Source organism: Schistocerca piceifrons, chromosome 2 (genome assembly GCF_021461385.2).
Source record: "Schistocerca piceifrons isolate TAMUIC-IGC-003096 chromosome 2, iqSchPice1.1, whole genome shotgun sequence".
In the NCBI taxonomy this organism is placed as follows: Eukaryota; Metazoa; Arthropoda; class Insecta; order Orthoptera; family Acrididae; genus Schistocerca; species Schistocerca piceifrons.
In genome coordinates this window covers 1,014,374,546-1,014,388,080 of record NC_060139.1, presented here as the reverse complement: position 1 = coordinate 1,014,388,080, position 13,535 = coordinate 1,014,374,546, and the positions used below count along the sequence as shown (strand labels likewise).

The window sequence follows — 13,535 nt, the reverse complement described above, 5'->3', positions numbered from 1 at the left end:
GTTCAAGCCAACCAGCTGACATTCCGATGCAAGATCTGTAACTAAGTTTTGGATTCTGCGAATTCTTTGCCCAGTAAGGCAATATCATCAGAAAATCTCAAGTTAGTAAGCCTTCTTCCATTAATTCTAATTCCCTTACCTTCCCAGCTCAACTTTGACGTAGCCATTTCCAATACAGCGGAGAACAGTTTTGGGGAGATGGGATCGCCTTGCTTGACACCCCTCATGATGCAGAATTCTTGAGTTGATTCGCCGATGTTAACATAAGCTGCAGAATTCTCATAGATTTTCCTGAACACTTCAATGTATGCTGCTCCCACTCCTTGCTCACTCAACGCTTGGAGGACAGCTACATGGCTAACGGAGTCAAATGCCTTTTAAAAGTCAACAAAGGCAATGCAGAGAGACAGTTGCTATTCGTACTGAAATTTCCAGGAAGAAGATGTGTGGTTTTTTGGTGTGGTTGCTATTTAGATTTATATAAACCGGTGTATAGAGCCGTAGTTGTAATCAGTTGATGTTCCACCACTTGACAGGAGCGAGACTGCCCGTGCGTCGCCTGGTGAACAGCGGACGTGGGAGGAGCCTGGGCACTGCAGCTGGCCGCATAGTGGGGGGCCAGGAAGCCACCAGCGGTGAGTACTGCAGCAGTTGGTGATGATCATCATCGCCAGGGATTAAACCACCACAAGGTAGTGTCAGCCGCATGTGTGGTTCATCCATTTTTTTCTGTGGCACACCGATTCTCCTTATTTTGGCTTCTAGCTCAATTCTGGCTTTGGTGTTCCAGTTTCTTTCTTTCTTTTTAATTGCCCTATCTCATGCGTCCCTGTAATTCACTACATCAAAATTCAGATGAAATATTTTTACTTCTTTGTTGACATCCGCATTTGTCGTCCCACCAGGTAACGTGTCGCTAGATAACTCTCACAGGAAAGTCAATTCAAACTTATATCTATCACTTAGTGAAGTGTCGTAACATTCTCGCTCAATTGTTTTCTTTCTTGTGTCCTAATAATAACAGTTGTAGTCACAGTTATTATGAAATTTCTGTATCTGTTCTAATCAGTATGAACTGAAGGTGACGATTGTGCGCAAGACTATTAAAGGTTGCTACTCGAATGGTGAATCCAACTTTATCACCGAAAAGACGTTTCATTGCATAACAAACTTTAGTAACATTCATATTTTTGGCAAAAACAACGTAAATGAGAGTTCAGAATGTTCAAATGTGTGTGAAATCTTATGGGACTTAACTGCTGAGGTCATCAGTCCCTAAGCTTACACACTACTTAACCTAAATCATCCGAAGGGCAAACACACACACCCATTCCCAAGGGAGAACTCGAACCTCTGCCAGGACCCCGAGCGGTCTAAGGGGCTGCAGCCATGGACTGTGCGGCTGGTCCCGGCGGAGGTTCGAGTTCTCCCTTGGGTATGGGTGTGTGTGTTTGTCCATAGGACAATTTAGGTTAAGTAGTGTGTAAGCTTAGGGACTGATGACCTTAGCAGTTAAGTCCCATAAGATTTCACACACATTTGAACATTTGAATTTTTTTCTGCCAGGACCAGCCACACAGTCCATGACTGCCGCGCCTGAGACCGCTCGGCAAATCCCACGCGGCTAAATGAGAGTAATATGTGTCATATTAAAATTGAATATTTTCTCAGACTAACATAATGCATGAAATCATATTTTAGTTTTTTTAAAGAAATGCTTCCCTAATTGTGAGAGTGATCCTAAGCTGAAGACTATCTTTCACCTCGAGCTGTGCTAGCGCCCATCCCGCGCAAGCAACGTGGTTACTATGAAGATAGGTCGTATTGTTACCATTGGTTACTGGTTTCCTTGGTTCACTGATTTTGTGGGAACATTCTCGCTGCACAACAGTGACAAACGTGCATTAATAATTAAATGAAGAAAGTTAGAATTACTGTGGCTTTGTACTCACATTAACATTTTATATATAATACCAGACCCAAGATAAAGAAACCTAGGCAACTTTTGGTTGGTAATGTCTGTTTTCGTCCTCACTATTTCACACTCTCTAAATTTGATAGTTTTGATTTAGACATGGAGATATTTAAGTTACACTAATTTGTAGCTTGTACAGGCAAGTACAGCGCACGTGGTAGAACACCTTCTGTTACACATAAAATCACATGGACGTTGTGACCAGAGCAGCGTTATTTACTTTGAAGTATTTTTCTAATAATTTTGCAATTCATTTCTGACATCGTCAACGTATTAACTAACGAAGCTAGGGGACAGCACGTTTGTATAAGTCTTTGTATTGTAATCTTACACAGTTCTGTTTAAAATATTATACAACTCATGGAAAAAAATTACGACAGCAAGAAGGAGTTGCGCGACATACACGAAAGCGGTAAGAGTGTCTCCACATCTCAAACATGGTATCTATTCAGATTTTCCGCCAGTCGCATAAGGCTAAGGCTAGTTGTGCCACTATGGGGATGCACATCAAGCTTGCTTTAAATACACGCTGTAACGGTCGTGACCGTTAGTTACCTTTGAGATTGGACATGGTGAGTTGATCTGCGCCAAGAACGCTTTTAAGGAAACGAAGAGGCTGTTGTCAACACCTCACTGAACTAGATCGAGTAAAAGGACTTCGAGATGGTGGCAGTTCCTTCTGCGATACTGCAAAAAGACTTGGCAGGAACATAGCCACTGTACATGACTGCTGCCAGTTGTGGTCAAGAGAATGTTCGGGCCCGGGAAGAGCGGGCTGCTGACGGCCACGTGACACTACGGCGTATGGCCCTTGCTCATCGTACTGCATCTGTAGCAGCAATTTGAACAGCAGTTTGCCCACAGTGACACAACGTATTCTTACAAATCTGTTAATTCGAGGAAATCTCCGATCCAGAGGCCCTTTAGCGTGCATTCCACTGTTCTCAAACCACCGCCATCTCCTTCTTCAGTGGTATCAAGCGAGGGCTTATTACGCTCGTTAAAGGGGCAAACACAAATCAACCATGGCCACGCAACACGAGGGACGTTGCAGTACTCTGCCGCCGGTGAAGACTGGTGCGGTACAGCCTGTCACGTCGTAGCGTCGTCCCCGATATCTGAATCGATGTCGGATACAGAAAGGAACTTTTACTTTACTCCTTTTAGTCACAATAGCGACCTAAAATAGCATATAAATAATGCATATCCAACCGTAAGAGTCTTTTCTGGCTGGTGTGACGGTGTTACCAAGGTTTTAGTCGTGGAGGATCCTTGTAATATCTCTCGCGATGTCGCAGCATCAGTCTACCAGCACTTCTTTTTAGAAGGTCTTTCGTAAGCTTTCCAATTTGACATATGTCCAGTATCCGAGCGGTTCCTAGAGGCGGCAGTTGTGGATGATATCAACAAGAAATGGTAAAACTTGCATTAATTACCTGAAATACTTTTAATGTTCATCTTTGGTGAATGACCAGTAACCATTCCAACAAAGTTTCATTATAGACTCGAACTCCAATATATAAAACAGTTTCAAACATGTTACATTTCTGACAATAAGGGTGTACCACTTTTGTGGCTGAAGGCACAAAACTGTAGTATGCTGGAATTGTTAGTTTCGCATTGGTAACCGAAGAAAAGTGATCACCCCTCTGCACGTTATGTAAGCTTGTTAGGAGCCGCTAAGTGTCAATACAGTCTGGGCAATTTGTGTGTGGTGAGTAACACTGCCTAGAGGTACCTAAAAAGTTTCTAACATTAATAGTTGACTTATTGTATTAAAGCTTTAAGATTATACACGTTAATGAGTTCATTATGACATCATTTTAAATTTTTGTCGAATATTTGTTGATCCAGGTAGGCTTTAGGTAGGCCCCAGACAATTATGATCAGAAGTATCTGGACACCCCTACGTAACAGGTAATTATCAAGCAAGTCGCATCCACCTGTTTAAAAGGGGGCGGGGAATATTGCGTTGTCAATAGACGAACAGCAACAGTAGAATGACTCGGTCAGAAGAGACCAGTGATTTAGAACGTGGACTATTCATTAGATTTCATTTTGTTAACAGATCCACAATTCAATCAGAGACATTTCAACGCCTATAAAGGTGTTGGTGACGTGAATGGGAAGTTGAAACGCGGAGGAACAACCAAAGCTAACCCAAGTCCAGTTACAGCTCATGTACTGCTGGACAGAGAGTGTCGAGCGCTGTTGACGATGATTGTAAGAAATAACACGAAATCAGCGGAAAGAATCACTCAAGTGTACCCAAGAGCTACCAGCAGTCTGCCTAGGGCAATGACTGAGTTAAAAAGAATGTGGTACAACGATCGAGCAGCTCCTTATATGTCAACGAGTCATTTGGAGTGATGAATCGTGCTATACTTTGTGGAAATACAGTCATAGAGTTTAGGTTTGGCGAATGCCAGGAGAAAATTACCTGCCTTCATGTGGCAACATTGAAGCCTCTAAAATTTTGAGTAGTGAATCGCGCTGTAACCTGTGGCAATCCGATGGAAGGGTCTGGGTTTGGGCAATTCCTGGAGAAACGTACCCGCCATAATGTGTAGCGCCAAAAGTCAAGTACAGAGGAAATATTGTTCATATGTGGGTCCAGAGCCTTTAAACATTAGAGTATGACTCACGCTACACCCTCTGGCGATCTGATGCAAGGCTTTGGGTTTGGGGGATGCCTGGAGAAAGTTACTTGCCATAATGCGTAGCGCCAACCGTGAAGTACAGAGGAAATTTTGTTCATACGTGGGTCCATGACCTCTAAAATTTTTAACAATGACTCACGCTACACCATGTGGCAATGTGATGGAAGGCTTTGGGTTTGGGAAATCCCTGGAGAAAAATACCTGCCATAATGTGTAGTGCCACCAGTGAAGTGCGGAATAAATTTTGTTCATATGTGGGTCCACGGCCTCTTAAAACATTGTGAAAGGAAGCACTGTACGTAGTAGGCTACGTAAGTATAACCTTTATTCTTTATAAAAAGTAATGCGTAGAACTGTGTAGCCTACACAGTTTCTTCCACAAGAAAAAAGCGCAGAGTATGTGGTGTTTAGGTATGGAAGTATTTTTCGTGGTTACATTACGGTCCCCTTATTTTGCTTAGTAGAACGCTAAATACGGAAGGATTTGACCACATTTTACAGCATTGTGTAGTGCGTGCAGTAGAAGAACAGTCTGGAGACTATGACCGCTTCTGTCACCATGACAATGCACCCTGCCACAAAGAAGCACCTGCCAGGCAGTGGTTTATGGAGAGTAACATTCCTGAAATGAGTACAGAAAATATTACTCACTAGCTGTTGAAAATGTTCGATTTATTTACCACAACATGTTTCAGAACTCTTGTATTCCATTATCAAGCTCTTCAACTTACAAAGTGAAAAGCAGAAAGTTCCGATCGCAACACAAAGGAACGCCCATAGAACGTCGACTTCGCTCCGTACCACAGAGTGCACCGTAACTGCCTTGTCTGGTATCGGATCTTCATCAAGAACGAGCTGCCGTTCCTCCACAGAGATTCAGACGACTCACTGAATGCGCCACCAACAGAGGTCAAGCCGTCACAAAGGTGATGGGTGCAGACGCCCCATATTAACAGCCACTAGTAAATATCTGGAATATTTTTATCAGAGAGCGCAAATTAACGAATAATGGTAGGGAATGGTGTTCCTTCCCCAGAACGGATGGAGCTGCTGTCGTCGTACAGTATCTGTGGTAGTATATACATTTCAGCGACGTCGGGAAACTTTAGATTAAGGAAGTTTCAGTATTCTTTTGAACAGGATCCACAACTCAATATGCATAGGAGGATTTCATTATATGACACCTTGTCATTTATCCAGTAGGATGCTAAGAGTCAATTACTTGTGTGTATAGTCAGTGATAAGTAACTTGATACTGGACTTGCAGGGCAGTTCCCGTACCAAGTGTCACTGCAGTATACTGAACTGTTCACCCGATCACATATGTGTGGAGGCTCCATCATATCCACCACGAGGGTGCTCACCGCTGCTCACTGTATCATGGACACCGGCACCTACTATGTAAGTACAGGAAAAATAGCCTCATATTAAGTATTTTACTCTAAAAGAACCTCCGTATTCTCGACTGCGAAAGATGAACAATTTCCTACACGACATGAGCATTCAATTCTCTGTTGCTCTCGATGAAAAAGAACAAAACTATATTTTTTATATATGACGGTAGTATCTGTTCCCGAAAGAACACTTACCGTGGATGACCATGCAGCTTTGCTAGAAATAAAATGATAATTAAATGGACATCCTAGCTGCAAACAGGCTTTGATGTACTTCATTGGGGACATGTGGATCTCACGGGGAGCGTGCAAGGGATAAGTCCCTGCAGACGCATTATCCTCTGTGCCCGTGGTGGCTCAGATGGATAGCCGACACGGTGGCTCAGCGTGTTCGGTCAGAGGGGTAACTGCCCTCTGTAATAAAAAAACTGAGTTAATCGATCAACAACGAACTCAAACGGGGTCTTACGACGTCCACCCCGAGCAGACACAACGAACAAAAGCGAACAAAATGAGATTAAAAAAAAGAAAAAAGATGGATAGAGCGTTTGCCATGTAAGCAGGAGATCCCGGGTTCGAGTCCCGGTCGGGGCACACATTTTCAACATGTCCCCAATGAAATACATCAACGCCTGTTTGCAGCTAGGGTGTCCATTTAATTATCATTTCAACTATATTTTTTTCCTTGTAGTGAAAATATGAAAATTCATGACGCATGAAAAACAGCGAACTTCCAGTACGTGAATAGAATGTATGAGGAATCGACAGCTGTAAAACCAAAAACCACGTTAACTGCCACTCCAGAAAATAATAATGGTTCTTCAGAATAAAATTCAGTCGACTGCTGCAAATGTATTTTTATTATGCTTTACCGGTTTCGACAAATTAATTTCTCATCTTCAGAAGTTTAGTACTGGTTTAGCAGATGTCAACGTCTTCCTCATAGAAGAGTAATGCCTTGGAGTGACCAGAAATGTAGATCTGGTAAGTGATTATTGTAAGTACAGGTTGACAGCTAAAACAATTAAAATTGTCAATCTGTGTTTACACTGACCACATACAATATGTACATTTCCGGACACATCGTGGCGTTTTGCTTCTATGAAGAAGATATTGTCATCTGCTAGACCAATATTAAGCTTCTGAAGATACACACTAATTTGTCGAAACCGGTAAAACACAATAAAAATATATTTGCAATTGACAATTGAATTTTATTCTGAAAAATATAGCCTACATTTGGTGAAGATTACAACTATGAATAAAATAACAAATAATTATGAGTATTCATGCAATGAAGTAGTTGATGGTATAGGTATTCTAAAGTAAAGCAAAATACTACATCGTCGCATGTGACTTACATATGTACGTACTTTCATACATTACAGTAAGCAACGACCTTATGTCTAAGGTATTATGTGGGTTATCACTAGGTACAATATGATAATAACAATTGTTTTACAACTATTCCTTTTACAGACATTAATAAGCATTTACATTCAAGGCATTCAAAAATAAAATCCATTAACCGTCTTTAATAAACAATAATTAAAATTAACTTTTATGCGGTTCAGTGACATTCTCTGTAGAAGTCACTCTGTTAAAGCAGTCATTATAAGGGGTGTTTGGAGGAATAGAAGCTATTTTATGTCTTAGTTGGGAAGATTAACTCGAATAACACGGGGAGGGTACATTAAGTACTTCAACACTTTCTTTCTGACCATATTATTCTCCACCTTTAAGGTTGCAAAATCCTATTTTTCAACATAATCTCCGTTGAATGCGACTACCTTACGCCAACTTACTGCCTCTTTGCCCCCATGGTAGCACGCAACTGGTCGACGTCGAAGCCAACGTCTTGCTGCATCAGTAACCTCCCCATCATCTACATACTGCTTCCACAGAGCGCGTCCTTCATTGAACCAAACGTATGGAAGGCGCAGATCCAGGTTGTGTGGTCTATTATCAAAAACAGTCAAATGAAGTTTTGTCAGATCCTGTTGTGTGAGGCTTAGCGTTCTCTTGGAGAAGGTGAAAGTGGTTGGCACTTTTGTGGCAATGAACACGGCAAAGTCGTTCATTCAGTTTACTGGGGGTACCCACAATACACTTCAAAGATTATCGCCGCCCCATGATGGAGGACATCAAATCGACTAACTCCTTCAGAGCCACAGAAGATGGTTCAAATGGCTCTAAGCACTATTGGACTTAACATCTGAGGTCATCAGTCCCCTAGACTAACCTAAGGACATCCATGCCCGAGGCAGGATTCGAACCTGCGACCATAGCAGCAGCGCGGTTCCGGACTGGAGGGCCTAGAACCACTCGGCCACAGCGGCCGGCGCCACAGAAGACCGTCGCTATGACTTTGCCGGCTGATCGTGCGGCTTTGAACCTTTTTCTTTGAGGGAGAGGTGGTGTGCGTCATGGACTGCGCCATGGATTACCGATTTATTTTCGGTTTGAAGTGATGAACCCATGTTTCATCGTATGTGACGATGTTCAGCAAAAATTGTCGCTATCAGCCTCGTAACGCGCAAACAATTCCGCGTAGAAGATCCTTCGTTACTCTTTATGGTCTCCTGTTAGGCGGCGAGGAACATAGGGGGAAAACCCGCAACTGGTGGACGACTGTGTCAGCACTACCAACAGAGAGGTCCACTTGAACAGCAAAGTGTGTGGGTGTGATCCGTCGATCACCAAAATGAGTGTTCACATTTCCCAACATTGCAGGACGGCCGGCACACGCGACATCGGACAGCTTTGCTTGACCTTGATACGATGCTGACACGCGCCACGCCCAACGACTCACCGTGCTTGTTTTCATTCTCAGGTCTTTATAGACTCTCTGGAAGCGCCTATGAATAGCTGCTATGCTTTTGGTTTATCGTCAAAATAAATTCAATGACAGCTCTCTGCTTGGAACGCAGGTCCGTAATGGACACCACTTTAAAGGCTACGTGTATCGGAATTTGACGAAACTGTAAGGGCTGAAGCGCGAATATTTCACAATGTCCCACACCAAATTCCGAAGTTGAAGTTCTGTAGTTGAGTTTGAGGTCCAAAACAGAATTTCTCGATCGCGACTGCGATTTGTTGGCAACTGTATTTTATCACTTGTAAATGTCGCATGCGTTTATGCGTTTACAAATGCACTGAATGCCGGTATGGTATCTTGTGTACGGAGTTCATAATGTAAATCCTGGTGTAGAGAATGTCGTAGACGTATTTTAACCGCAGAATACCCGATTCAGGGGTGTTTCCTCGTTTTGTCACCAAATTGGATGACAGTGGTGCAGTACCCAGCAGTCAAACTTCAAATAGAATGTGAATTCAGGAGAAGACATCACTCAGTTGCTAGAAAGAAGTCATTCAACAATCGCACACTTCGGCTAAAATATGGAAACACCACTATAAATGCATGGTCAGATAAATGCATATGCTAGCCAACCCTCCAGATCGCACTGGTTTATTTGACCAATGTTCTCAATAGGTTTCAGTGCTAGTGGTGGCCACAATAGCGTTTGTGTAGTTCTGTGTACATTATGCATATGGGAATGAACTCGAAGTTGGGTAGATTTTAGGTCCTCATATTGTGGGTGCTTCTGTAACCAATGGAACCGAGGTGTTTGGTGTTTTAAGAGCACCATATCGAAGATTTACACCGCAGGCGGGGTAAGCGGGAAAACATCATCCGCTAAGCGTATGTTCAATGACCGTAACGGGGGGTGATTGAATAAGATTGTGACGAGGTATAAGAGGATGGCAGCTGCAAAAGTCACTGCAGAGTTGAACGTCGCAATTGCGAATCCGGTTATCACCAAAACATCGCGAAGGGAGCTCCATAAGCAGGGAATTCTGTTGTGAGCTGGAATGGCGAAACCATCAGTCAGCGATGCAAAAGTCCGTAACAAGAAAAAGTGGTGCAAAAGCCGTAAAACTGTACTACGGAGCAATTGGAAGGAGGTCATTTGGAGGAGTATACAAGAGTGAACCATGGTGTGGGTTCAGTGACGATGTGAGTAGCATTTATGTGGCTTTCCATGGGCCCCACGGTTACTCTGCAAGGTCGTGTTACAGCCAAGGATTATGTGACAATTTTGGCTGATCGGGTACAATGTTCGTTCGCCAATGGCTATGGTGTGTTCCAAGGCGACAGGGGGCAGTTCACACAGCCCTCATCGTCCAGAACGAGTTTTGTGAACACGAGGATGAGTTGTCACATCTGCCCTCGTTACCACCAGAACTCAGTATTACTGGGCTCTTGTGGCTTACTTTGCAGAGAACGTTACGTGAGCGCTATCCAACTCCATCATCGTTAACTAAACTTGTCACTATTTTTTTAGGAAGAATGGTACAAGATTCCATTGGAAACCACATAGCCGGCCGCTGTGGCCGGGCGGTTCTAGACGCCTCAATCCGGAACCGCGTTGCTGCTACGGTCGCAGGTTCGAATCCTGCCTCGGGTATGGATGTGTGTGATGTCCTTAGGGTAGCTAGGTTTAAGTAGTCCTAAGTTCTAGGGGACTGGTGACCTCAGATGTTAAGTCCCATAGTGCTTAGAGCCATTTGAATCAAAACCACATAGGACCTGCTTTTATCCATTCCGAGACGACTGGAGGCTGTTCTGAATGCCAGCGGGGTTCCTACGCTGTATTAGGCATGGTAATGTGTGTTCAGAATATCCATATTTCCTTTTCAAACCTCTGTACAACGATGTGACGGATTTTACAAATGCAAACACCCTGTCCTTACCATTTGTTGCGGAAAGACATGAAGGTATTGGCTATTCGCAAATCACCGCGGAATCTCATTAATATTGCTCATTGATGAAACCACTTGCATCTGAGACTAAATCAATGTCACTCTAACTGTCGTTGGTGGTACGACAGAAATACCACGTGCCTTAGTGGAGATACGTTTCAAAAACATTTCTCTGTCAATGTGTGGTGTGCTACTACATCGTCTTACTGGGCTCCGTTATGCAGACTTCACTGAAAACGAGCTCCAGAAATTTTGGCTGCAAGAATAGGTTGTGTTCTTCGAAAGAAGCATTCTAGTCGTCATATGATATATCATCTAAATCTAAAAGTGTCCGGAAGACGGATTGGGAGAAATGATGACCTTTCTTCCCCTTCAAGCTTTCCACATTTTAGCTGTGAACTTGGCTGAAGGTTGCACTCTACAAAGAGAAAGTAAAAACGAGAGACATTCGCATTACGAATAGCGCTGCGAGCATAGAACAACTCCAAGATGATGTCAGAAGAGCTACACGTATTGTTGCTAAGAGAATTAGAAAGTGCGTTGAATTCGTAGGTCAAATTTACGAAAGTCGACGTTTAACCTGTGTTTGATTAGCACCTTCTGTGAGTACGTGTGTGGGTTACATTCTAGCCTCTGTACCTCTGTAGCCAAAACAAGCTGGCATACTTTATATGGGACGTTTTATTCGCATTTGTCTGTCCTATACTCTCCTGAAGCATTTACTATTTTTTGTAAAACATCCGGTGTTAGATAGATTTATATTCGACAATATTCTTTCTAACGTTTGGCTCCACTGCCCCATTGAACGTTTTGAAATACATTACTTACTTCCAGAAGGACGTTTTTTGTGTGAAACGTTCATTTCATTAGCGATTTGCATAAGTAATGAGCTAATTTCATCTCTTGAGCACTACCAAGCCTCAACTGGATCATCCATTTTATTATTTTATGTTTATTCGGAATGGCTGTACAATATGTCGTTCTTACAACAATCAGGCTACTGCTAAACGTCAAGGAGGGAAAAGAAATCTTATTGAGAGTTATATGAGGGATTTGTCTTAAATAAAAATGTAGCTTCTTATAGGAAAACGACGTCTTTCAAGAAATCTCACACTTCTATACATTTGTGGCTTTTTGAGCTTGAACGTTGCAAATGTGTAAGAATAGAGAAATAATTGATTTGTGTTCAGTTTAATTAAGACGGGAAGATACGAAATTTGCGAATACCAGAGCCCGATTCATATTGCGATTATCATTGCAGCGTTTTGATGCTGCTTAACTGAAAGATAGTTCTAACTATTGCATTTCTAGCAGTAGTGTGATTGGAATCTTATGTTGTAATAATCCCAGTTCTACTCAAATTATTTTAGGTCACAATGCGTCTCCTTCAAGAACTTCTTTTGAAAATATCCAACATGAATGCCAGAAAGCATTTCATTAGAGAAGGATGAGAAAAGTTAAGTACTTATAATTTGTCATTTTTGTCACTCTTCACTTGTAATCAAATGTCTGCCAAGAAACAGCACTTCGCAGTGTTTTAAAAACTGGTATCACAGTGTAGATACTCAGTATATTACATTGTTCCCAAAATCACAGTCAATGATGTTACACCATTTGCGTACAAAATGATTTATTATCATACCCGCTTCGTGTAAAACCCCAAACGTAAGAATAAAACTGTACGTCTTGCCTGGCATTAGCAATAGTTACACTTTTAATAATCGAAGTGAATTACTGACCAAATGAATATATGAATAGTAGTAAATATAAAATTTACTTCTTCATAAATGTGTTTGTAAACATAACGCTGTGGAAGGTTTCGCAGACATCCGTGAGCACTGAGGTTTGTAGAACAGGTTTCCGTTGTTTAGTGGAGCTCAGGTATTCTTGTAAGTTGATAGCTTTATCATTTACAACAGCTATTTATTCTTTTATTTGAAAGACGGAGAATAACAAGTGCCTCTTACATTGTTTGCTAAACGAACTGTCGTACTGACTACTTTCAGTCCACGAACCGGTGACATATGATTGCACATCGTAAGAGAAAATAATACTGCACTTTAAAAAACTTACCCCCAAAATACCTACAAATGAGTAACATGATTAACCATATTTTTGTTAAGTACTGAATACATGTAGAGTACCAAACACTGTATAACAATATTACTCGTGTTGTATAAAATGAAATAAGTTTCAGTTTAAAATCTGATGACTTACAAGCAAGATTATCGGAAATACGTAATATTGTGCGCAGAATCTGATCGTATTACACAGGAAATTCTGTTACAGTAAGGATGTCGCAGGGATACCACTCATTGGTCTGAGGCTACTATGTCAATGTTGAAATGTCGTCTACGAGTACTGGAGTTAGAAACAATACTCTTTTGTCGTCAGGCGGTAGCTGGAGAAGTGGACTTTTCCTCTGAAGACGGCACCGAGCAGGAGTCGCAGGTACTTCAGCAGATCCCGCACCCCGACTTCCCAGGGTGAGTAGGACCAGTCAGTAAGATCTTCTTTGTAGACCGCACCAAGGGCTACATTTTCGTCTTAAGTTGTCGATTCGTCGTTGGTCGGATATTTGAGTCTGGTATAGAAGACTTCGTTACAGCTAACGTAATATTTAAGTCTAGATCCCTATCTTCCGAGACGCGATTTGTATCTCATGCAGTAGGTAGTGCAGAAACGTTTTATAGGTGTTTGCCAACGCCCTTCTAGCTGAAAATTCGTTCATTCATTCTGAGA

The 13,535-nt window shown here is 42.1% G+C and overlaps 1 protein-coding gene across 1 annotated transcript in view; it reads left to right on the top strand.

The window, feature by feature from the left end:
* Positions 1 to 517: 517 nt before the first annotated feature.
* The window catches only part of LOC124776074 (trypsin-1-like), a 34,672-nt gene continuing 21,654 nt past the window's right edge, over positions 518 to 13,535 (top strand). Inside the window, exons 1-3 of the mRNA XM_047250917.1 lie at positions 518 to 635; positions 5,903 to 6,036; positions 13,188 to 13,279. Coding sequence (XP_047106873.1) covers positions 518 to 635; positions 5,903 to 6,036; positions 13,188 to 13,279 — 344 coding nt within the window. The remainder of the gene's footprint in view (positions 636 to 5,902; positions 6,037 to 13,187; positions 13,280 to 13,535) is intronic.